Source organism: Calliopsis andreniformis, chromosome 10, assembly GCF_051401765.1.
Source record: "Calliopsis andreniformis isolate RMS-2024a chromosome 10, iyCalAndr_principal, whole genome shotgun sequence".
In the NCBI taxonomy this organism is placed as follows: domain Eukaryota; kingdom Metazoa; phylum Arthropoda; class Insecta; order Hymenoptera; family Andrenidae; genus Calliopsis; species Calliopsis andreniformis.
The window spans coordinates 15,282,388-15,306,608 of NC_135071.1; the positions used below are offsets into that span (position 1 = coordinate 15,282,388).

General features: G+C 42.8%; 1 protein-coding gene and 3 non-coding genes across 4 annotated transcripts; 3 read left to right on the top strand and 1 right to left on the bottom strand.

Annotated features, from left to right (window-relative positions):
* The first annotated feature begins 4,233 nt into the window (after positions 1 to 4,233).
* Positions 4,234 to 4,336, top strand: Trnay-gua (transfer RNA tyrosine (anticodon GUA)). The gene is made up of 2 exons: positions 4,234 to 4,270; positions 4,301 to 4,336. It is a non-coding gene; the product is annotated as a tRNA-Tyr (tRNA).
* An 88-nt stretch (positions 4,337 to 4,424) lies between these two features.
* Positions 4,425 to 4,519, top strand: Trnay-gua (transfer RNA tyrosine (anticodon GUA)). The gene is made up of 2 exons: positions 4,425 to 4,461; positions 4,484 to 4,519. It is a non-coding gene; the product is annotated as a tRNA-Tyr (tRNA).
* A 277-nt stretch (positions 4,520 to 4,796) lies between these two features.
* Trnay-gua (transfer RNA tyrosine (anticodon GUA)) lies at positions 4,797 to 4,889 on the top strand. The gene is made up of 2 exons: positions 4,797 to 4,833; positions 4,854 to 4,889. It is a non-coding gene; the product is annotated as a tRNA-Tyr (tRNA).
* A 4,362-nt stretch (positions 4,890 to 9,251) lies between these two features.
* Serp (chitin deacetylase-like protein serp) lies at positions 9,252 to 14,953 on the bottom strand. The gene is made up of 5 exons (XM_076387055.1): positions 14,635 to 14,953; positions 11,286 to 11,687; positions 10,540 to 10,861; positions 10,104 to 10,403; positions 9,252 to 9,969 (listed from the first exon to the last, which is right to left on the bottom strand). The coding sequence occupies exons 1-5, from the start codon at positions 14,681 to 14,683 to the stop codon at positions 9,441 to 9,443; spliced, it is 1,602 nt and encodes a 533-aa protein (XP_076243170.1). The 5' UTR covers positions 14,684 to 14,953; the 3' UTR covers positions 9,252 to 9,440.
* Between the last annotated feature and the right edge of the window lie 9,268 nt (positions 14,954 to 24,221).

Genomic DNA, 24,221 nt, shown 5'->3' on the forward strand with positions numbered 1-24,221 from the left:
ATCGAAATAATAATAATCTCTGTCTACAGAAATGTTGATTCCCTCCTAGGAGGCAGTAGGACAAAACGTTTCACGAGCAGTATTTAAATTCCTTCCAAATGGAAGGAACGCAAACAAGAGTTTCAAGAGAGCGAGCACAGTGTTTGAAATGCAAATGAAGAGAGTCGCTTTTTCACCGCGGGACGATAATCACAGGCGTATACAAAGGCAAAAATTTGCATCGAGTCTCGTTTTCAGTTCAACGCAGTCTCTTTGCCAGAGATTCCATCGGTCGTTTGGCATCGATCCTTACATTCTGCCTTTCAATAGATTCAACTTCTTCCTTCGGTGTACACCGATAAAATTGTTGCGATTACGATTCGCCGCGGCAGAGAAGGCGACAGGCCATCGATCGAGCATCCAATGGCATCCGTTTAATATTCCAGCTGGTTCATCCTCCAGAGAGGTCGAGAGACAAGAATCTTCGTGTTGCACGGCACCCTGGGGCCAGCCGCGGGTAACTTTCGCTGTCAAACGTCACGTAATCCAGGGACGAAGACGCCCCTCTCGGTGGGATTGTCCGCGGGATATTTGCTCGCGAGACACGAGAATGACCCTATACCATAGGTGAACCAGGCTTTTGCAACGTGTTCCGTTACGCGGCTGACCTACGTGCCTTTTAATGATCACTTGTGACGAAATTGAGGTGGAGATGTTGAATGGAGATGGGGAGAATGATGTGGAGTATTAACTCATTATACGCTCTTGATATTTACAACTTGATATTTTCATTTAAAGTGCGGTAACTCGGCAAAACAAAGTCGTGAAACGATTTATGAGCACGCGTTGGAAAGGAGAGACTTCTGCCTTCAATTTCATCGTTAAACGAGTAGCGAAAACAATTTTTTTAAGCTGGTATAGAAACTGGAACTTGGAAGATATTTGGGGAAAATCCACCCTCTCTTTCTTGCCTTGTGTTTGAGTGTAAAGAGGTCTCTAGGAAAATTTAATTCAGCGATGTGAAAGGAGAGGTTGTAGCCTTTAAAATAAGCGTAGACTCAGCATTGTGCTATTTTTTTTTACAATGTTACAGGAGTTCAAAGATCGACAATCTTTTGCTACAAAATTATATAGCGATCCTTCAATTTTTCTGTGAAGTGCATCAGCAATGAATATGTAGAACGTAGGAAGTATATTCTTGTAGTTAATTCATGTATCGAGGACTCCATTTTATCTTGTTAAACATAATTTGTATCTCGTAAAAGTTTCTTCATCAAGAACTTGATTTTATCTTATCAAGAGAGATTTTAATCCTACAAAAATTTCTTCATTAATACTGCATCTTTGAGTACAGATAAACCCCGAAACGAATTTAGTCAAGTTATGTCCTAAGTGAAGGAAATTGAATAGTATAAACTACTTCGGATACTATATTAGTAAATGGATAATCGCATTTGTTTTTCAGTTCTTCTGAAAACTAACAAAATAAGAAGTTGGGTTACTCTGACTCTAAGGTACAAATATAGAAGTCTGTTGTGGCAAATCGATCCACTCGTTCATTTGTTATGTAAAATCGACACGGCGAAGGCCGAACGAAATGGCGGCACTTCCGTTCACGACTTTCACGGCGACAGCCGATTCTCGATCGGGCAGAAATTGCGCAATTAATCACCCCGATGGTTATCCAATTTACAGGAATTAGAAAATTACGCGTTTCGTGTCGGGGAATCTCTCGATCGCGAGATTCTTCGACGGATAATGAGCGGAGGTGTCGCAACGCACGTGGGTATACCGTTACACGTTCGACGCGAGCATTCAGCGGCGTTCGAACGAAAGAAAAAAGGAGAAGACGCTCGCCAGGGGAAGGACGAGGATTACGAAGAGTTGAAAGTTGAAAGTGACAGTATGGAAGACGTCCAGCCTCTCGGCTTAATGTTCCTGAACGACTACAGCGAAACCATTTCCCTTTCTTTTGGCCCCTTTGAAACGCAGAATTGATTTACAGACCCCTCCAAAGGGAAATAAAGTTAGATACACTTAGAAATGGATTTCCACCTTCCGTTCGTAAATTAATTTCGCAATCAGCTCGAATTTTTCGAACCACCTTATACATCCTGACACCAGACCTTTCATCTACCACACAGGCACTCGAGTACTCCGTCTGAGCCATGGAAATGTAATTATAGTACTTCCTGCGACAATTTCCATTCCTTTCACCTTCCATGTTCCTGGAGAGCTGCAAAAAGGAGAGTGAAAAAACGTCGGATCTGGTTACGAGACCACGTCCTTCCCCCGACGCCCCTATTTTCGCGTCACCGTGATCCTGACAGTGAAGGTATCTCGAGGACGAGACCTTATTCGATCAATCACGCGATCCTCGAGGCTGTCCTTGCCTAAGGACGACCATGGTTAGACCGGAAACGATAGCTGGTACTCGCGAACGCTGATTCCTGCGAGGCTGCTGGACGAGGCCTTCCATTTGAAGACAGGAAACGGAGGAATGCGCGTGGGTGTTTGAAAGAGGTGTGGTGCATGCCTCGAGGACAATGCAACGTGAATTCGAGCGTTCGATTCAGAGAACGACGCGCGAAAATGGGTCAGCGGGCGTTTCAGCAGCGATCGACACGGATCTGCTCCGGTTTTATGGGCGATGAGTCCTCGGGGTCGTCGACTTTCGATTCCGATGATCGACGAAGGACGGATCAGTCTTTTATTTCGTCGACTCGTTCACCTCACGCGCAAGGAAACCTTGACGGGGGTAACTTTTACCGATTTCACAGCGAAAGAACTCGCTCGGCTTCGTGGCGATCGTTCTTGATCGAATTTTACCGTTTACAGCCTTGATTGCTAATAATCGAGCGATTTACACTGTAGAGACTCTATATTTTCAATATTTATTATTATTATTCTTAGGATTAAGTTTCTGAGACGCTATAAAGTAATTAAACATAAATTATTGAACAATTACTATTTCATATTTGCATCGAAACTCATGGAAAAGACGCAATACAAGTTCATCCTCAATCAATTTCTAATTTACCGCGAGATCTCTTGCGCAGGCGCCCGACTCTGCGCAGCACCTCGCGCATCCTGGAGGGAAAATAAATTCGAATAAACTATTCATTTCTCGTGTAACTTATTATTCATCTTTCCATCGCTAGTTACACAACATTCATCAATAATATACATCGAAATCGTGTTTACTGAATGTCACGGAGTATTATTACCAATCCAAGCCATAAATCAGTAATGCAATAAAACGTTTTCGAGCCTCAAGGAACATGTCACAAAGCACATTTCTACGTCAATAAAAGAAACATACGTGATGGAGTGTCTTTTCACTGTTATGATCGATGAACAGCAGCTTTTCAACGCAGGGAAAACGTCGATCCGCATAATTGCTTTCCATTGAATGGCTTTTCCCTCGTCCTGCTGGTATTGAACGGCACCGTTCCCAGCGATTTGTTTCTCGTTAAAAGAGAACGGGGTGAGGGAGGGGAGAATTTTTGCTCAGCCATCCGTGACAATCCCGTAACGCCGGTAGCGGAATACGCGGTTTTGATCATTAAGCGTTACGTCGTCCTGGCTACTTACATTAACGCGTGCCACACCGGAACGCGTCGAAGAAACGGCGTTAAGAGGCCCATAAATTCCTGCTGTCTATCCCTTCTCTCCCTTTCGCCACGGTCCACGACGTAATTCGCGAGTCTGCGCAATCCGCGATTCATTCGCGGTCACCGCGGCATTTTGAGAAAAAGGATTCTAAAGCCTTGTTCAGATTAGTTTAGCTACTTGAATGGAAGCGATTTGGAGCACCTAGACCAATGTGAATGCGTTCTTTTAGTTGACTTGAAGCGTCCTTTCAAGTCTCTCTTTCGTTCAGGCATGTTCAGATCAGGCCAGCTAAATTCAAGTGGCTTCACTTGTGTGAACACAGACTTGACATCAAGCTACTGGAATACAAGTGACTTGACTTCTAATCTGAACGAGGCTTAAGAAGTCGTTGTTTGCAGGATTCTTTTATATGTAATGGTATTAAATGCGTTATTAAATGGTAGGCGGGTAGCTTAAGGTGGATGTGCATGTTCGAGCGTTGAAAGAGGTCGTAGGAGAGGTACCCATAGGTCGTTGGTTCAAATCCGGGTTGATTGGAATTTTTCCTGTTCAATCGTGACGAGAGCTGCCTTTCTCTTTGACGCTTCAGTAGCAAATGGTTTGAATTATTAATAGCAGAGATGTAACGGCTATCAGGGGCCTTCGATAGCTCAGTTGGTAGAGCGGTGGACTGTAGTAATGAGAGATAACATGGGAGAAGAGAGATATCCATAGGTCGCTGGTTCGAATCCGGCTCGGAGGAGTATTTTTATGAAAATTGTGAAATTTTCTTTAGTTTGTCCTCTGTGGCTGATTAATTTGAGTTTGTGTAGTTAAGGAGCTTTTATGTTCCTTCGATAGCTCAGTTGGTAGAGCGGTGGACTGTAGTGGTGTTGAAGTTGTTGAAGTTATCCATAGGTCGCTGGTTCGACTCCGGCTCGAAGGAAATTTTTTAGAAAATTTGATACAGAATTATAGGTTTTTTCGGAATAATGCTAATTCCATTTTTAATTGAAATTTTTAAAAGAAGAAACTCGCGCCCCTTCACCCATTTTTATCCATGCATTTTAATTTTATTTCATTTTTCCATTTTTGCATTCTTGACTATATGACGTTTATTTTCATTAATTTATTTATCAACAAATATTTTCATAATTGAGCTAATAAATAAGATTATGAAGTATGTAGAGTGTAATCGATATTTATGCAACTTCTTTCAAAATCCTTCGATAGCTCAGTTGGTAGAGCGGTGGACTGTAGAGGTTATGTTTGTCAGAGATATCCATAGGTCGCTGGTTCGAATCCGGCTCGAAGGAATTTCCTTTTTTATTATTCAAAGAAATATATTTCTTTCTGTTTTAAATGCTATTGCACTTCTGTAATCAATATATCGGAGAATTTTTTAATTGCCAATTTTTGTAATGCAATTTTCATTTCATTCATGGCGAACTTTAAGTATGTACGTTATCATTAGTATTATCATCTCATATGTATCATGATTTATAGTATTATCTTTAAAAAAGTAGTTTCAATTTTTCAACCCTCATATGAGTCTGTTTATCTTCTAAATTTGAATAAATTTAATAAAATGAGTACAAAAATTTCAAAAATGCACTTCAAGTTTCCTTTCACCTATCCATAACAGTAAATTAAAAATAAAATACTTTTGACTTCCATTAAGTGAAAGGCGAAGATATCTCACTTCCGTCAGGCATTTTCCAGCATCTCTGTGCACAGCGCGCACTAATTAGCGACAAGTGAAACCACGGTTGCCAAGAAAATCCAATCAGCCGTAATTAATCCTTCTCTCGCCGTAAGAAGAATTTCAATTAACGCCGTGCAAATTAGTTACTCATCAATGAAAGAAAAGAATTATAGACAAATAATTACAAATGAAAGGCATTCAGGGGTTCCTCGCCCGCTGACCTAATAGACGTCAATTTCACCAACTTCGATTTATTCAAAGGCGCGCCAGTCAAAAGTATCTGGCTTCGAATTCCCTGCTGGCGCCACTACCACTGTCATTGACTTCCAAAGTCAGCGGCTCGCGCCAGCACGAAGACTGACATCTCACGTGAACAGTTAGTTGCCGAGAAGCAACCTAAGTTCCCCATTGCCTCGTTAAAAACGATCGCAGGAGATCGCTCGATAAACACTGAGATGAATGTCTCGAGACAGCGGGGTCAGGCTGACACTGACACTGTCATTGTGTCTAGGTAGCGATCAGATAAGCTATCGCCGCGGAATCGTCGGAGAAATCGGGTCAATATTTATATGGAGATGTAATTTTCCTGAGAACGAAGTCCACTCGATCCAAATTGAATTTCTTACCAATTTTCCTCCTGCATCTCCTCTGCTCAAAACTTGATTTTTCTAGTTTTTGTTTACTTATTCATTTATTTTACCTACAGAGAAGTTCCCTTTAATATGCAGTAAGAAATAAAAGCAATACTTAATTGTGTATTTCTAGGTAGGGATCCAACAAATGTTATGTTTCCACTCCAATTAAACAGCGAGCGTCCATTCCGCGCGCGATCGTTTCCCCAATTAAACAATTCCCCAGAAACTCGACTACGAGCTAACGAGATTCCTGCATGATATGGCAGGCATCCTGTCGAAGGAGTCCCAGTCAGCCATGGATGGCCTTGCCCCGTCGCGGCGCCGAGATACGCAGCTTTCTCTACTTTCGCTTACGCGAGATTTTCAGGCCGCTACCGGCGCGGCGTGGCGGCTCTTAAAACGGCATTGTGGCCTTTAATCGTCTCCGTTTGCGTGCATTCCACGAGAAAAACGAGCGCCCGCTTCTGGCCGATGGAAGCGGAAACGGTCGTTCCCGAGGTGGCCAGAATGAAGATGTTGATGAGTTACGATGGAAAGTTGGGAGTGAATGCAATAAAAGACTCCAAATGTATTTCGACAAATGTGTTTCGCCTGTGGACCATATCGAGACAGTGAAACTCGATTCGGGAAAAGTCTCAGGTAGAGGGGGAGGAAAATTATAGATCTCCTTGGCGGGGATACTAGCAGTGGACGTTTCAAAGTTTTCTAAGTGTTAAATGAAAGGAAGAGTAACGTCGACGGTAGAGCTGTAAGTGCATTGTATTTTCCTAAAGATTTATGCGACCGAGATACAAGAATTTAGTTGCGACATTTGTCGATTGCCTCCGCGGTACGTGGGTGCAGGCCATCCGCTGGATGCGTTGAAAATTAATGGACGAAATCCTTTATATAGCCCTCTTGCAATCAAGCGTGACTAATAGGTAGGTAAGAAGAACGTATCTAGGTTCATTAGAAGGATGATTGGTAAATAGTCAATTATATTTTATTACCAGAAACTGTAATAGGAATCGCTAGAAAACCTGATCAGTTTATTTCAAAGTAATTACTGTTTTATTATTACTTATGCTCCTCACGTGTCGTAACATCTCCAATTATTGTACACTATTTTTTTCTAGTTTCTTTTGCAAAGGGAATACTTTCACGTTCATTTTCGCGAGAAAAGGAGGGATACGCGCTGGGATGGTCGTAGAATGGATGCATGGGACGACAGGAATGCAATCGTTGCCTCGAGTCGCCGATCCTCGGCCTGCTGGTATTTCGCAGAGGTAACCATGGCTTTTCCACCATGTGTCCTTTCTGTTTCTGCCTCCGCGCGGTAATAACGGAACGCAGGGCTCGTAATTTCTGTTCGATGAGCTGTCGCGGGTACTGTTGGCTATCATCGACGATGATTTGCTGCGATCGGTCGGGGAGAACGGGTTAATCGGCTACCATTGTAATTTCATCGTTCTCGAACGAGCTACCTCGCTACTGTGCTATTAAGTGCCGTTTTGCTTTCACGATCGACGGAGGTTGCGCTTTACTCTGGCAGACTCTGGTAATAGACTGCTTGGAATCTTCGAGTCTTTGTTTCTTTTAGAGAAAGAAAAATAATGTGAATAAAAGGTTACAGGGAAATTATTTCTTTAGTATGTATTTTCTCAAGAAGATATGGAAAGATGAACCAATCGTATAGGTTTAGTCTATTCGTGTCGCTCCGCAAATTAAAATCACTGCAACTGGTAGTTTCCTGTTATTGAAGCTACTGAAAGCGATTATATCTAGGTAAATGATGTAGTTTCGGCCCATTTATGTCGCTCTAGAATGTAAAATCACTTATAATTAAAAAAATGATTTCTTTTATGGTTTTTATTAAGTACTCAATTTTACTAGGTGACATGAAAAGGTATAGTTTAAAGTTTTGTCCCATTCTTGTCATTCCAAGGCATAAAGTCACTGCAAAATAGACGTTCAATATTATGATTGCTCTGTGATTGCAATGAAAAGCATTGATATCTATAAAAATGTCTAGTCTCTCAATCCTTATCGATACACTTATCAGTCCCTCAACATCGGTCTATATTTATCTTCACAAGTAGATATTAGTTACACCGTATCCTCGCCACACGCATGCACCATTCAGACCACAGTAGCTACGATTGCGCTGGTTAGAACGCAACCAGAATATTTCGCAGCAGCAGGGAATAAACGAGCTCGAAGAATGCAGTCGACATTTTCTCGGCCATGTTCCCCAGCCTCTCACCTCTCCGCAATGCGGGCCACGTACACGCGACGCCGCTCTAATTTCCAGGGACGAAAACCGACCAGCCGATTTCGTAATTGCGCTGAAAAATCCGCTGGGCTCCGATCGGCCTTGATCTTAACACCCCTGCACGTCTCAAGGATTCGATGCTCCAAATTCGCTGCGATTCATTTGCATTCTCACCGCGACTCGAGTCATAATCGATGTCCCAGGCCTGAGAACCACTCCGTATGCTTCCTTCCGAGCTTGAAGCCGCAAGAGGCAATCATTCCCCTGTCGATTGAGGGATCTAACGTCGAACAGCGACAGAAATCGTAATCGATGTCAGAAAAAAAAACGGGTCATCGACCCCTAGGCTAGACTACCGACGTTGTCTCAAGTAGACTGAACTTGACAGTCAGCTAAACGCTTCGAACCTGTTCCACTTTCGCGTACGACCACGTCTGCATGGGGGGTGGGAATAAAAACGAGCACTCGTTTCGATAGTTTCTCTTTTATTAAAGGTGTCGAGAACGGTAAACTGATAATCACTTAGCTTTAAAAATGTACATACACAATATATAATATATTTATATATATAAGTTCGGCTGACCCTTAGAAAAATAAGGGTGCCCGCCCTTGAAGAGGGAGTCTCGGCGGTCGCCTTCCGGCTGGTCCCCTCGAGCGGCAGGAATGTTTCAGGGACTGGGAGGGTCACGCGTTCTCGTTATCACGTAATCGAGCCTTCGAGGGACCCGCCATCTTTCTTCTCCGTCTGGTTCGGGGTCAGGGAGAAAGTTCTGTTCGATGGGTCGCGGGCTGGGATGAAGTTCGCGCGGCTGTCTCGTCGTGTCTGTCCTGGTCGCTGAATCTCGAGGCGCTCGGAACTTATCACAGATCGCTGGTGACGTGACGGTTAGTTCCCGATCGGGCCGCAGACAGAGTTGCCCCATTTCTCTTTATATCGAATTATAACAAATAGAAACGCTCCCTTTGAACGCCAGAATCGTTTTCGATATTCGAAACGTTTCGAGGCGTCAAGAAAGGGACTCCTCGTTCGAGAATTACCCTGTACTAGCGGGGCACGACCCCTGTCGACGCCCCCGATCGAAAACATGGCCGACGACCCCACGTCCACCGGGAAACACGTGAAGAGTGATCGACCAATGGCAGGACGAGCAGGGAAGAGGGACAGGTGGAGACACCCAGGGGAGTCGAAGGAAGATGAGGGTTGCACCCGGACGATGGGACGAGAGGAGCGTCAGTGGGGTTGACTTAGACGAGGAGGAACGCGACGGCGAGGTGCTTAGAAGAAGCCGTCACCAGTTGGATCGTTCACCCATGGGTAGTTGTTAGGACAGCGCACGCAGGTCTGCAGGTTGATGGTCTCTCCAGGAACCTCCTTCGAGGTCAGTTTGCAGGTGTGGGGCACCCAGCAGGCTTGGTTCCCATCCACTACACACTTCTCCCTCCAGGGCTCGAAGTTCTTCGATTCCGTGATCGTGCGCGGGTTCTGGATCCACTGGATCACTTGGGTCATCGTGACGAAGTAGACGTCGTTGTTCTTCTGCAGGATCTCGTCGATCCAGTAGAGGAAAGCGTCCAGGAACTCGGGGTTGTTCTTCAGCCAGGCTGCGTGGAAGTAGAGACCCAGGGGGGCGCGGTTCTGCTCATAGTGGCGGTCGAAGTTGTGGTTCAGGAAGTTGTAGAATTGGTCGCCAGTCAGGATGTTGCTGCAGGAGTCTACCATGGCGCATCCTGGAAGGTACTCGTCGTTCTGGGGGTCCTCGCGACGGTCCAATTCGTTCATCACCATTTCCCAGACTGCGTGGGACCTGGGCAGGGATAATATTTTATGGGTCAGGGATTTGTGAGGCTACCATGAGGTGACCATGAAATACTGAGGTTTTGTTAGAGTAGACAGTTGGGTTTTCTGTTAATTTATTAATACTTGGAGTATTTTAATTACCTTGTGGGGCAGTGTTGGAGGTTTCCATGACAACGATGGGGCATCCTGAAGTACATCGTGTAAGGCCACAGTGGAGGATTGTTCAAGGCTGCAGTGATGGTAGAGTCGTACAAGAAAGCCTGTTCCTCCATCATCGTGAATTGATTATTTCCACCGACTCGGAGATAGGGAGCCCTGACTCCAACAACACTGTTGTCTGTCAAGTTAGCGAATTTCTCAGCGATGATCCTCATGCCAGCCATCTCCTTGGCCCAGTCGTCGACAGTGGCGTCTGACCAGAAACGCTCGTCATCGTTGTGCCTTAGAACATAAGTAATCTCTACATTAACGCTAACTCCAATGTCATCGATCCCAAGATTAGCGAGTACCAGAATGAAATTAAATCATACAACACTCGTTAAAGACAATATCTATGATTTTTGCATAATTTTCTTACGAGATAGAGTGAACAGCGATTTCGTGACCCTTCCTGTGCATTTCCTGGACAGCTGAGTAGTTAGTGTACTTATGGGAGACGAAGAAGGTGGCCTTGATTTCGCAACCATTCGGGTTCTTGCGTTTTCCATTGAAGATCTCTTTGTAAAGACCGATGTTGTTGTTGTTGATAGCATCGTCGAAGGTGATAGTGATCATCTGTGGTACATCCTTCGATGGTAGGTCACCAGGGATCTCAGTACCGTCTTCAGAACAGAAGCAATCGGGAAGGACACAGACGGCTGGGTCGCAGGGTGGCGCTCTGTTGGGGTCGTTATCCATATCTGGAATTTCGGTGATCTACATTCTACCTTGAACTCACTTCAGTGAAGTCTACTTCAAGAAATACTCTATTGAATCTATAGAATAAGAGAAACACTAATGGATGTCTTCCTTTCACTCAAAATAGATGGCTACTCCTTTTTAAAAAAAATTCAATTGCAGAAGTACTTGGCAAGCTATCAAATAACTCTAGCATCCCCGCTATAGAACATCCACTTCATTTTTCCTCGCACACTCAATTGACTCCAACACCCCGACCATCAAATCGAACCACTTTCAGCTCCCTCATCTGCATTTCGTTCGTATCCAATCAAATCTCCGATCACTCGAGTCAATCTTTTCAAGTTCAAGAACTCTTCCCAACATTCAACAGACCGATCTTTCTTTCACTGTCATATAGAATAATAATCTAATTCCTGAACTTACCACAGATGTTTTCATCAGACCCATCACTACAGTCCTTCTCTCCATTACAGAAGAGTCCCCTCTCTATACAAGACCCATCACCACAGGCCAAGAAACCATCCTGGCAGAGTGGCTCCTCGGTGTACAGCAAGGGCTTGGCCTTCCTCTCTTTATTCTTCAGCTTGCAATTATTCACAGAGTCTTTCCAGTCGCAGGTTTGCTTGTCGATGTCGAAGTAGAGTCCAGCAGGACACCTGATGGCTTGGAGGCCAGAGCTGGTGCACTGGATCACGTCGCGACAGTTGTCACCCTCACCAGCTACCAATCTGAACCATTCTCCTGCATCCTTGTCCTTGCAGATCTCACTCTCGAAGCTCTCCTCCTTCTTGGCATCCTCCTGTCGTTTCACACGCTCCGAGCCCTCTGCAATTAGAGCAATTCGTGGCTGATTCTAGAACGAGTTCTCTGACCTAAATAATCGCGAGGTATCCTACAGAGGAAATCAGGGGAGTAGAGAATTAGGTTCAGAGGAAGATAGATCCTTTCGTTAGTATTCCGATAACGCCAGCAAACTATCATGTAGGATGAAATCAAATAGAGGGTGGAGAAAAGAATGTTCAATAATTAACAGTTTGCCTCTAAATTGCTACCTAGTTGCCGAGATTTCTTCGGTGAAATTTCAAGATTTACACAGTTACGCAATCGCGCGGATATCGGTTGCGAGATTGTGGAGAGGAATTAGCGTTAATACAGCCCAAGCTCGTGGCTATTTATTCTGTAATCGATAGACTCGTCGAAAGGTGTCCCCCAAAGACGAGTCATAAATTATGAACGTCTTGATCACATAATCTAAGTATACTTGTTTCCATAGGAAAGGAAGCTTATCGAATTCCTCGCGTTTCAATTAATTACCATCGTTTGGCACTTTTTTTTTCTGCGTGCCCAGGCGGAAGTGAAAAGCTGTATTATCATTTACGTAACGAGTGGCGAATGAGCCAGGATTCTGGTCAATATTTATTTCGTTTGCGTAACACATCATCGATATGCTTCTCTCCTCCGACAGATCATTGCTCGTAGCAAAATCTTCATTCCACACTTTCTTCCGCGTCAATTGCTTCTAGTGTCTGCAAGAGTGTTGCAAATTGGTCGCTAGATTATCGTGTTCTAATTAAACACGTTCGCGAGTCGAAACGACTGACGGTCGAGAAAGCTGAGGCAAACAGCATATTTTTCGCGCCCGCTCGCGCAGAGAAACACGTGTTGCTTTCTTCTCGTTGCAGTTTGGTGCTCGCGTTTAACTTTACATATCGAACGGAGAAAGCTGCTCTGCGCCTCTTGGATGACATTATTTTATTATTGGACATCCTGCCGAATCAATTCCTGCCTCTGCATACGACACGAGCGCTTCTTCATCGATCCTCATGTCCTATAGTAAGCGAGTCCCTCGCTCGTCGCTGTCTTTTCGAGAGAAAGTAACGTTTCGCGGACGAAGTTCCGCGCAGGAGGTCGTTTCCATCGGTTTCGTGCAATGGACGTTTCGGAAACACGTCTGGGAAAGAGAAACGGTTCGATAGTCGCAGTGGAAGGCGAAGTAGAGAACTTCTCCAGGGAAATAGCGTGGGTTTGGTGGTGGCAAGTGGAAAGGAGCCAAACTGGGAAGCCTGATACCAGGGAGAAGAAACTTCAACATTTTTTAAATCATCGAGATCTAGGAAAGAGATCTCGCTGAAAGAGACGAATTTATACAAAAAATGCAAATTGGATTTCAGCTGGAAGGAAGCCAAATTACGGGGGAACCAATCCTCTTTGGGAAGTGAAATTTTTTAAGAAGTTCTGAGCGAGTAATTTTACGAATTGTGAAGCTAGGAAAGCGAGAGACACTCAACAAGTTCTAAAAGCAACGAACCCTAGGCACCAGAGAAAGGAACATGTTACAGGTCGTTTCAGGATTCGATACGTCTAAAATAAACCTTTAAAAAAATAGAATTCGAATCTGAGAAACACAAAGATTGAAATTTCTATATTAAATTCGAGAGAAGATTGTAAATCTCGAGAAAGAAAATATTCCACATGTGATTTTAAAATTAGTGGTTCACGCAAAGCCCTCTTAAACCAAACCACCAAATAAATTTCTACGATAAAGTTGCCTGGGTGAGTCTAAGTAACCAGAAACCGAGAAGCTAATTTAGAAAGTCGTAACATACAGGTCACTTCAAAACTGGCGGACCATGTCAGTTTCAAAATATTCAGTTTCTACAGCTCCTCGATCCTGTTGGTCCTCCAGGCTCACACCCGCTCCATTCAGCGTGGCGACAAACGGGGAAAGTTGTGGCCCCCACCCTGTTGTTTTTCAGGGCACGGCAGTGACGTCACTCATCCGGGACCAACCAGACCAAGAGGCTTTCACGCTCTAATCTCTTATGCAACCTGTCGTCTCTGGCGACCGCCAGAATCGCATATTCCAGGCCGATTTTCTCCCTGACGAGGCGCCCCTTTCCCTTCCCGAGGAAAATCGCGATGCCTCCCCTGGAAGGGGAGAATCGACAGGGCTCAATATACACCTCTCCATTTTGGGACTCACGTGTGTTCAGTATTCTCTCTTCAATCGCTTTTGTTCGAACTGATTGCTGCTTTAATTTGCGATTTCACGCGGTGATTCAGTGGCAGTTCTATGCAATCAAAGGTTTATTGGTTCATAAAAGCAACCCCAAGTGTCCTCAATGGGTAACTTATCGTTAAACGACTTGAGAAGTCGTTAATGTGACTTCATTAGTAATTCTGAAGCATTTCCATTAGCCATGTGTGTGATATGTACATTATTGTGCGTATTGTAAGTATTTGGACACTTTATGTTATTGCAATATGTAAAATACACTAAGTAAGATAATATCGATGAGAATAGGATCTAATATCTTTTAGTACAAATAAAAAAATATAGGTATTTCATACGTTTGCAGTAATGTCAGAGTCCAAATACTTCTGCACTGTAACGTACATGGATCTCCATTGCACCCATTACAATAGGGGTTAATACTACTCCAGGCTAGATATTTTCGCTAGAGGAGCTGGTTTCGAACGAAGAATCTTCAAACATTTCCTCAAAACCCGTATGTAAATCTCCAAGAGCCTCGCCAGTGATCGAAATTCAATTCCATATTGCCAATTACCGGGAGCAGAGACTTCGCTACCATGTTCTCTGTCACCGCCATCTTCCACCGACAACCATCCCTATGAGCCTCACCCCTAAGGCTCCAGGCCCATCCCCCTCATTCCCTACATCCCATCTTCCCTTCTACCCTGCCCAGTGGCATCGTCTACTGTTGAACTCAGTTTCCATCAGACGATCCCAAGGTCCGAGGGAGTTACTCACCGACGAAAACGATCGCTGCTAGAAAGAGCAGCACCAGCGAGGACCTCATCCTCTGACGGAAGGAACGCGCTTCCTGTTCCCGTTGACTGACGATCGTTTCACCAGAGATCCACCGTCGTATCCACGGTCCTCCTCGGTCACTGGCGTCGTGAACTGATCGGGAGAGGGAGGAAGGATCGGCAGGAACGATCGCGAGAGTGGCACCACTTCCGTAATTAGGATCGATCGATCAGCGCTCGCGGGCGCCGTACACGGGATCCTTGGCTTCGCTCGGGGATATCGGGGACGAGTTTCGCTTCAAGGACGCGGACCTTGAAGGTGTAGGTACCGCTCACGGACTGACTGAGGCCCGCCACTCGTCGGGCTTTATATTTCCACCACCACTACGCACCGTGGACCACCTCTTCCCTGTCTTCGAACGCCACGGTGCCTCTACGGTCTATGGTGATCCAAGACCTGGCTCGATTCTACACTCTGACTGCAGTGGCGTAGGAGTGGGCCTCTGGAATGGATCCCTTGCTCGGGACTTGGGGAGATTTGAGTTTGGAAATTGGAGACCTCCAGCGCATCTCGTGATGGGGGACAGCATGAGTCTTTTATTTTTAGTCCCATTTTTGAGCTTCTTTTCATTTTTATTTCTATTTTTAATTTCATTTGTATTTTTATTTTAGAGATATTGCTGGTCGAAATTTTGAGTCTCCCTTTTCTATTATGTATTATATACTATTATTACTCTATTATACATTATATTTGTGTTCTGTTTGAAGTTCTTTTGATTCAGATATTTAGTGTTTAAAGTGCAACTTCTGTCTTGTAGAAACCAATACCTCAAATTTTCTGGAAGTGTGGCTTGCATCGTTTTACGTATTTAGAAGATGACTCCTCGTTTAGAAGTCGTCTTTTATTAATATTTTGGCACAGATAGCTAAGAGCAATTTGGAGTTCATTCTGGAACAGTGGAAGCAAGTGCTCTACTTAACTCTTCATTGGTGCTGTAAAATTACAGTATTACAATGCTCTCTCACTATAATCTTACAGATCATTAATGAGATTATAGCAAGTCCATATCGTCTGCTCTAAATAATTTTGGGCTATAGTGAATCTATCAACAAGCTAATGGCGCAAGAATACTGAATAATCATAGATGCACTAGAAGTATTCATAAATATGGATAACAGACATATTAACAAATCAACAAGTTGCGACGTTTCCATTATATATACCTACTACTGTTTCATAATAATATAACAATTATTGCATGAAATTATACCCTTACTACTGCTGATACCATGCTAACCAGAGTTAATCCGTACAGCAAATCAGACACCTAAAAACAGTAGCACAAGGCATTAGCATTGAAAGCTCCCCAATCTCCCCTTTTCCCTCCATCCACAGTGTTGCAACTTGGTCTGGGAAATGCGAATACATTAGCTCTTAATTCCCCTGGAATTACCATAACGACTTAGGCAATTGCACAATACTGAAGTTTCCTCCGACGGAAGACGAAGACAAAAAAACACGAATTCGCATATATTTCACCATGAACGATTGATCGATCGCGCGATCACCAAGCAGGTGGACTAAATCCCACGAAACGTTGAAGTCTGTTCCCTCCGTGATTTTTCTGATTTATGCTCGATCTCCTCGGAGCATCAGCTGATCAAGCGAATTATTCGTAACTCTAACTTTCTTCTAAATTTTACGATTCGAAAGTTTGGAACTCCTCCTCAGATTTACGGCCACGGTTCCCGCGAGAACTGCAATAATTTCGGCTCGCAGGCAGCGTCTTCGTGTTTCCCCCTTCTGGCAGCTGCAGTATCGACGCAGCGTTTACGAGCTGCCATAAAACGGTCGTTCTCGCAATGCACCACTTTCGGCGCGTTAAATATCGGGGCTCGTGGATCTCAGACGACTTGACGAAATTTGGAGTAACACAGAACGTGCAGAAAATCGAGGATTCGATTCTGTTCCTTGGCTCGAGATGCAATTTCTCTGAAGAGGAAGTTTCCATGGAGAAACAGTAGAAAAATGAACGATGCAACTCGCAGCGATGCTCTCTTTTACGTAACAGAGGAAATAGCCAGTTTTCTTTTGGTTCTACTGCATTTGCGACAGTGTTGAAAGTGAAACCACTGCATTCATTCAGCCGTGGATAGGTTTACTTCAACCGAGTTGTCATCCTGGAATTTGTCGAACTTTGTTGCAACAGGATGGAGACCAGAAGTTCTTGCTGCTTTGGTATTTGAAATTCTGCTGTTTGGTAATTCGGTTGCACTTTGAGTTACTACTGGAGTTAATACATCTTGGCGAAGGTAATGAGCTAAAGATCAGGCTCAATTAACCCCTCATAAAGTTACAGAATCCCAGCTGGTTCTTCAATTGAAGTCTTCACTTTATATATACTAATCACTTTGTAAGTACCTAAAGGTGGGTCTACACTATACGTTATATAATAAAGTCGTATAACTTTGTTGTATAATATGTAGCGTGGATCCAGCTTAATAATTTGATTTTATTAGACAGTGGAATTTTTAAGTAGTAGTAGCACAAAATTTTCGCCACTCTGCACGGAAGGATTTACCTACCTCTATTGTGTAGACCTAATGCTTCTACCTTACATCATAAGATAGAATTTTATTTTCATAAAACAGGAGTGCTACAGAAGCAATACCACTCTTCCCCAAACAGCTACATTAAAATTGGTCAATTTGACTCTTCGAAATTGAATTTTACGTTCTCCCCCGAAATGTCAGACCGCAGGAAGGGCTCGCCTGGCATTTTGGACCGACTGACGAGTATGATAGGGAGTCTGCAAGCGTGTTTATTGCACCATCCTTCGTCTTCTCGAATCCCTGGGCGGAATGCAAATGCCAAGAGACCCCCTCTTGGCGAATCTTTCGGTCTGCCAACAGGTTGCTGGGTGGATCGATGATCGCGACGAGGAGTCATTGTGGAGGACCTGGCTGGAGGAATTTACCCTTTAGGAGTGTGAGGATCCTCGATACTGTGCACGTGGTTGTTCGATTGTCTTCGCGCTGCTGACGATCGATCGTTTAATCTTTCCATGGTTTCGGGAGGTGTCGATCGATGCTTTGCAGTGCAGTTTGTGATTCTTCATGGGTGGAGTGAATGGACGTTGACGTGGCTGTCTGACTTGTTCGTTGAATGAGTCGAGGTTCGGTGAGTTATTGCCTAAGTAGTTACTGGGAAGATTTTTTTGGTAACAGTTGAGAGTCATGGTAAATGTACTGTATCAGTGCCAGTAGAACCAGAGTAGAGTAAGGTAGAATAAAATATCAAAGGGCAGGGGAAAATTATTAAAAGGTGAACACATAGAGAACTAAGAATAATCTACAGTTCACAATGAATTACTGTCGATCGCTTTCTAAATAGTCGAGGTCGAGGATCTTCGATCCACGAACCAGGGGGAAAGATTGATTACAATAGCCACTTTCAATCGCGAGAACGATCGATGAAGTACTTCCTGCTCGAGTAATTGCATCTCTTGGGGATCTATGGATCTCAGGAGGAAGCGATCGAGGTTCACCTATTCGACATGAAAGCAGTAAATATCCCGTCATCGAAGCTACAACATGTAAAACGAATAATTTTTATGCAAACTGTTCTCCATAATATAATTACTACACTCTGAATTGCTAAATATCGAGGAACTATTAAAAAAAAAATCTGAAGAAGACTTATATCTGATTTTTAAATTGACTGCCTCTGGAAGTGCTTAAAAAAAAGTGAACGTTCTCTTAAAGACGCATCCTCTCAATTAGCATAATAAATTGTATAATAACTGTCTCTCGCTCAGCTCACGTGACAATTAAATCATTTCACCGACGAAGACTCGTCATCTTGATCGTTACCGTGCCTCGCGAGGAAGTATGACTCTGTTTTTAATAAGCGTCGAGGATACCTGGCACCCAAGCAGTAAGGAAGAAAATCGAAGAAAGGAACGTGGTCCGTTATCCTTCAGCCGGCGTCTATTTAAAGAAATGATCGCTCGGAATGCTAATGATCGTTTCTTCGTTCGTAACTCCGTCGAAAACTGCACGCGTGACTGCAGCCGCGAGGCGCACCGTTAACCTGCCGATACACAGCGACGTTCTGATCGATCGGTTGATCTAATAAGAAGTCTGCCTCATAAATTACGCTATTATCGCGACCCTATTATCAGGGCTAGAAACAGGTAACGACTCCATCGTTGTTCCATCGAACCGAGACGTTCTTCTCGCGAGGAACATATTGCTAATTCCCAAATCAATTGAAATTCTCTGAGGTCTTTCAAGAGTCCAAGGGGTTCCTTGTTGAGTATTCGAAACGGTTCTTCGATGCTGAGAAAGACGAGGAAGAATGAAGGTGGATGAAGGTGCTTTCGTCGGGACTGTCGCGGATTTCCTCAATGATCTTTGAAGCTGCGTGAAACCGTCTCGATCGTTATCAGGCAGCCACGATTCCATTGGAAATCGCGCATGGCTCCGCCGTGACATATGCCGCGGTGAAAGGAAAAGGAGAAGAAGAGGCAGGTATCAGCTGAAGCCTTCGAGGCTGACTCGAGCTTTCTCTGCCCGCGGCCAAAGCGAGTGAATTCTTGCGCAGGATTTACAAGTGAACAGCGAGCTCCATCTGGCGTGGATCCAGCGACTTCTGATCGATGATCTACAAGTGAGATCGAACTCTAGGTGCTTTGTTTGGTCGGTAATCACGAAAAGACTTTAAATATGAACAGAAAAAAGTGGTTTTAAGAATATCGAAATATTAAAAACTATCCTTTACTAAATAGAAATATTAAGTTTAAGATAATAATAATAGCAATATTTGTGTTGTGTTCACGATGAGATCTAACACTTTTCAACTTCAAGAAGAAGGATTCCAACAATCACTGACAGGACTCTAATTACAATTTTTTGTCAGACAACACCTACATTTACCCACTGTCGTACAAAGAATTCTGTCACAGCACGATCTCCGACAAAATTAACAATTAACTAATGAAAGAAAGCGCATCAAAAGACGATTTTGATTGCCAGCGAAAAGTGACCCCTATTGTTCTCTGCCGCGGCAGAGAAGAAAAAAGTCACGAGCTCGTTAATCCATCCTCGTTAATCCAGCCAGAATGCAACCCCCTCGACTAGTGGCGCAACGCGCGAATCCAGGGGTTTCTGCTGCAGTAATTCGAACAGGAAATCGAAGCAGCTTCCTCCCCTCGTGTTCCTGTTCAAGGAGAACACGGTTGTGCAGACGCAGCTATCTGTTGCGCCCCGAGGACTTGACCCTACTTGTCCTTGGCCGAGTCCCTGAACCACCCCCAAACCAGCGTCTTTCCATTCGATGCGTACCTCTGATGGCGTCACTATTGCTCCATTACGACGGTCAACCCTCTCATTTACCCTCCCAGACGAATTAAATACGAACAGTCACGCTATTCTCGCTGTTTCGTGGTTCATTTTGATTGGAATTACTTGAGGCATTTGAGGTTGAAATGGTGGCGATGAGAATGCGTCGCGAAGAAACTCACTCTATCAAATACTCATAGATAATAAAAGTCAGTTTTTTGTCGAAGGAACTGATTTCAGAACCTACGTTTATTAAACATCTTTTACTCTTCTCAGTGAGTACTAAAAGTCCTTAAAGTCTTGAACCCTTTTTTCAACACCCTGTATAATAAATACGAAGTATAAACCATATTCAAAAAGTTGCAAAATTAGAGCAGCAGAGAATCCTTTCTAAAGACTAATTGTTTTCACAGAAAAAATTATCTAAGCTACCAGCAGAAATTTACAATTTAATTAACAACCTGAGGTTTCATTTTCCAAGCACTGCTCGTCATTTTCCTGCGAATCCCCTCATCAAAAATCGCTTCGCGAGAATTTCCTAGTTGCCTGGGGTGGACGTTAAAAAAACGTCGTCGGAACGCTTTTCAACCTCAGCTAGAATTAATTCCAAACGCAACGGATGAAACTTTAATCCTTATACGCGAGTCTCCATCTCATTGAGTTTTGTCCTCGTTCAACGACCGCCGCGATATTGCCAGGTGAATTTCGTTCGAACAGCAAGGAAGCTCCGAACATCGTAGAGGAAATCGAGTTTTAATCCTCCCTTCCCATCCCACATCCACTGAAACATTCACGGCGACGATTCTCGCGTGTGAAGGAAGCGCATTACTGCTGTAAATGAAGGTAGCAAAGTAGAGAGTTTCGTAGAAATGAATTTTAACCGAGGAGAAGTTGCTCGAAATTCGTGAATCGAGACGCGTTAGTCGATAACACTGCGGAACAATGCAGTGGGAGCACACGCAGCTTCCCCCTTTTTGCATAATACAGGATTGTTGCAAAATGGAGCAACGGAATTTAAGGGATACAATGAGAATTCCGGGTACTGTTTCCCTTATAAGAAGAATTATTTCCTCATTGTTGGACCATTTTGCCTGTCCAGCATCCCTTTGTATTGCTGGCGTTTTCTTCTACCCAGATACACGTTAATAAAAGTTCCCTTGCAATGGAATTACTTCTGTCGGGGACTTTAAGAATCCTTAGGCTTCTTTTCATGTTAATATCTACGCTTATACAATCATATTACAATGAATCTTGAGAAACAGATGTTAAACGAGTTTTAAATACAGTTTTGCCACAGTTTTTTTCAATTAATTTCTCCTCGAGCATCTTTTATTTCTGGAAGCTCTTCGAAAGAGTCGTTCATTAAAAGCTAATCTATCGTGAATCTTGGTAATCTCCTAAGGGGAGTATGTAACATGGATTGCGCAATTTCCACCCACGCTAAGGGTTGCTTTACCTTCTTGACCTTCGAACCTCTTCCAAAAAATTCTGGAATCGATCGTCACGGTTGTCCACAGGGTGAAATTCAATTTACCGCGGGTAGATCGATCCCTTGAGGATTCAGGATGTCCTGATCGCGTAACTGGAAATCTGTCATCCCTTAAAACGCTGTTTCTCGTTTTCTTTTCTGATCCTAACCTTGAGGGAATTGGAGTCAGCTGGTGATAGCTCTTTTTGTCAGAATCACTCATGGAAACATTCTTTGATGCATATTTATTCTCAGAAGTTGTGACTTTGTGAACTCTGTAAATTTTTTAGCAACTAAAGTATTTAGATTCGAGATATGTGATAGTTAGTTCATTCAGAGATTATAATGATAACGTATGGATTACAGAAGGCTTTAGTTGGAGCTACGTTTGTTAGTTCTATAATGTGGAATCTAGAAATAGGGATGAAGTATATGAAAATTTTAAACTTAAAGAGATTAGAAATTTGTAGTATTTGAGTATTCAAGTATGAGAATATTTAAATGGTTTAAATATTTAAGTGAATATTAAAATGTTTCAGAACTTGAAAATTAGAAGATTGGAATATTTAAATAAACAGTTGAATTTCTGAATTTTTGAATTTTTAAATTTCTGAATTTTTGAACTCTTGAATTCTTGAATTTCTGAATTTCTGAATTTTTGAATTTTAAAATTTTTGAACTTCTGAATTTTTGAATTTTTAAATTTTTGAACTTTTGAATTTTTAAGAAGATGTTCAAAAATTAGTATCCCTCTTAGTCTCTCCAAAACCCTGCTGAAATGATCATTATAAATTCCTGTTTCTTCAAAACAAAGAAATCAAGATAAGACCCTCGCGTTCTGTTTTACACCCAACTAAGAATCACGCACAAGGAATAACTTAGACCATAAGATCGAACGATTTCTATAGTAGGAGTTAATCGTCGAGGAAATCAGAAAAGCCAGCGTTGACAAAAGGAACGATTAACGTGGCGCATAAATTTCGAGCGTGGTTCAAGTTTTCGATTCGAGAATCGAGATAGAGGGGTCAATAAGATGGGATTAGTACTCTTCTACGTAGAGGATATTATTCGTTGAAAGAAATCCTGTGAAATACGGCGGACACGGTCCATGACACGTCTATCTCTTGATGGGGAAATTTCCATGGAATAAAGAAATATTTATAGCCTATGCGCAAAGCACGCGTTATGAGGCCGCATGAGATGCATAAGACGCAGTCATATTAAGGATTCCATCTTCGATGCCGTCTTCCTTGGCACGGCACGAAGGACGTCCATTTTTAGCGATTTAAATACGTGGAAAGTAATGGAGGACGTTTATTTCTTTGAATTAATGAGATAATCTCAGACCCTTTTTATTTCATGTTACTGTTCATTTTAGAGATATCCTTTCACACGAGTGTTCCATTTAGCAAAGTCGCTGCGTAATTAACAAGCAATATATTTTGGTTCGTGGAACGCGAGATTCATTGTTAGTTTTGTGCTTATATCTAAAATCGTTAATTAATTATTGGAGCAAATTTCGCGCGGAGTTGCTGAAACGTGACGCGGAAAATTAAACGCTTGTCGGCGAGAGGATACGTTTGAAATAAAATAGACGAAAATACACAGTATCTACGCACCGTGATGTTTGTTATCGCTAAATAAATCGAGCGCTTCGAATGGCGAAATGCAGTGGAGATAAATGACGCGTGGCGAGCAATTTGCCGTTGGTTGGCAATGTTTATTGAAGACGCAAATAGATGTTCATTTGTTGCTGTCTCTTTATACTTTCTACTGAGTTAGTCGCTGTCAGTGAACTACTTTCCAGGGAAATTAAATTTGAAATGACGTTTTTATCTATCAGTACTTGTATAACTCAGGCAGTCTTTCGATCGCGATAAACAACCCTCTTGGAATATTCGCTGAACTTCCCCTCAATTTAATCAAATCATAACCAGACTTAAATAAATCATTCTTTCGAAACACGCAGAACATTCCACCCTGTTCGAGATCTCCACCCCATACCATGCAATTACCCAAGGACGATAAACAATCCCATTACGTCAACCCACAACTTCCCCTGGATTGAAGCCTAGTAAAGTCGAAAGAAAGTCTACAGATTTATGACAGATCCTCAATATAATAACTTCTAAAAAATTCAGAAAATTTAGTCTTAATTATTTGAGTCCATGGATTATATATAAAATAGATACATTATGTTGTAGTGTATATAATAGTATTTTATAGTTCAATATGTAGACTGTCTTTGAAAGAATCGAGATTTTCTAGGAATTAATTCACCTTATTAGTGAGTAATTTATTAGAGTAAGGTCTCGATAAAGGCAGCCTCGATACTTGGCTCGAAACTTCGTCCATTGCATTCCATTAAGAAATGGTAATGAAGCAATAATAGGAGGTTGTTCTCAGTTTCAATTTAATTCTCTGTGGTCACACTTGATTTGGCATTTTTCGTGGACCCACTGAGTTCATTTTGCCCGCTTTCTAAGCTTTCAAGAAATCTGAAAAAATTCTAGGCTACTTATTGAAGTCTCTATTTCAATACACCATCGCTACTTCAGTCAAATTTTTGTAGGAGAAAATACAAATATAAAAGAAGTTTACAAAAATTTCAAAATTCACTGCCTAGTGTAGCCACAAAGGATTAAAATAATCTGAGTAAGTATCACAGTAAAGCATAAATCTCCATAATTTCATCTACCCTGACGAATACACTCATTTCCACCCTATACTATTTTAGCAGTCAAAGCCCTAGTGGACTCAGCTCAACAAGTTCATTA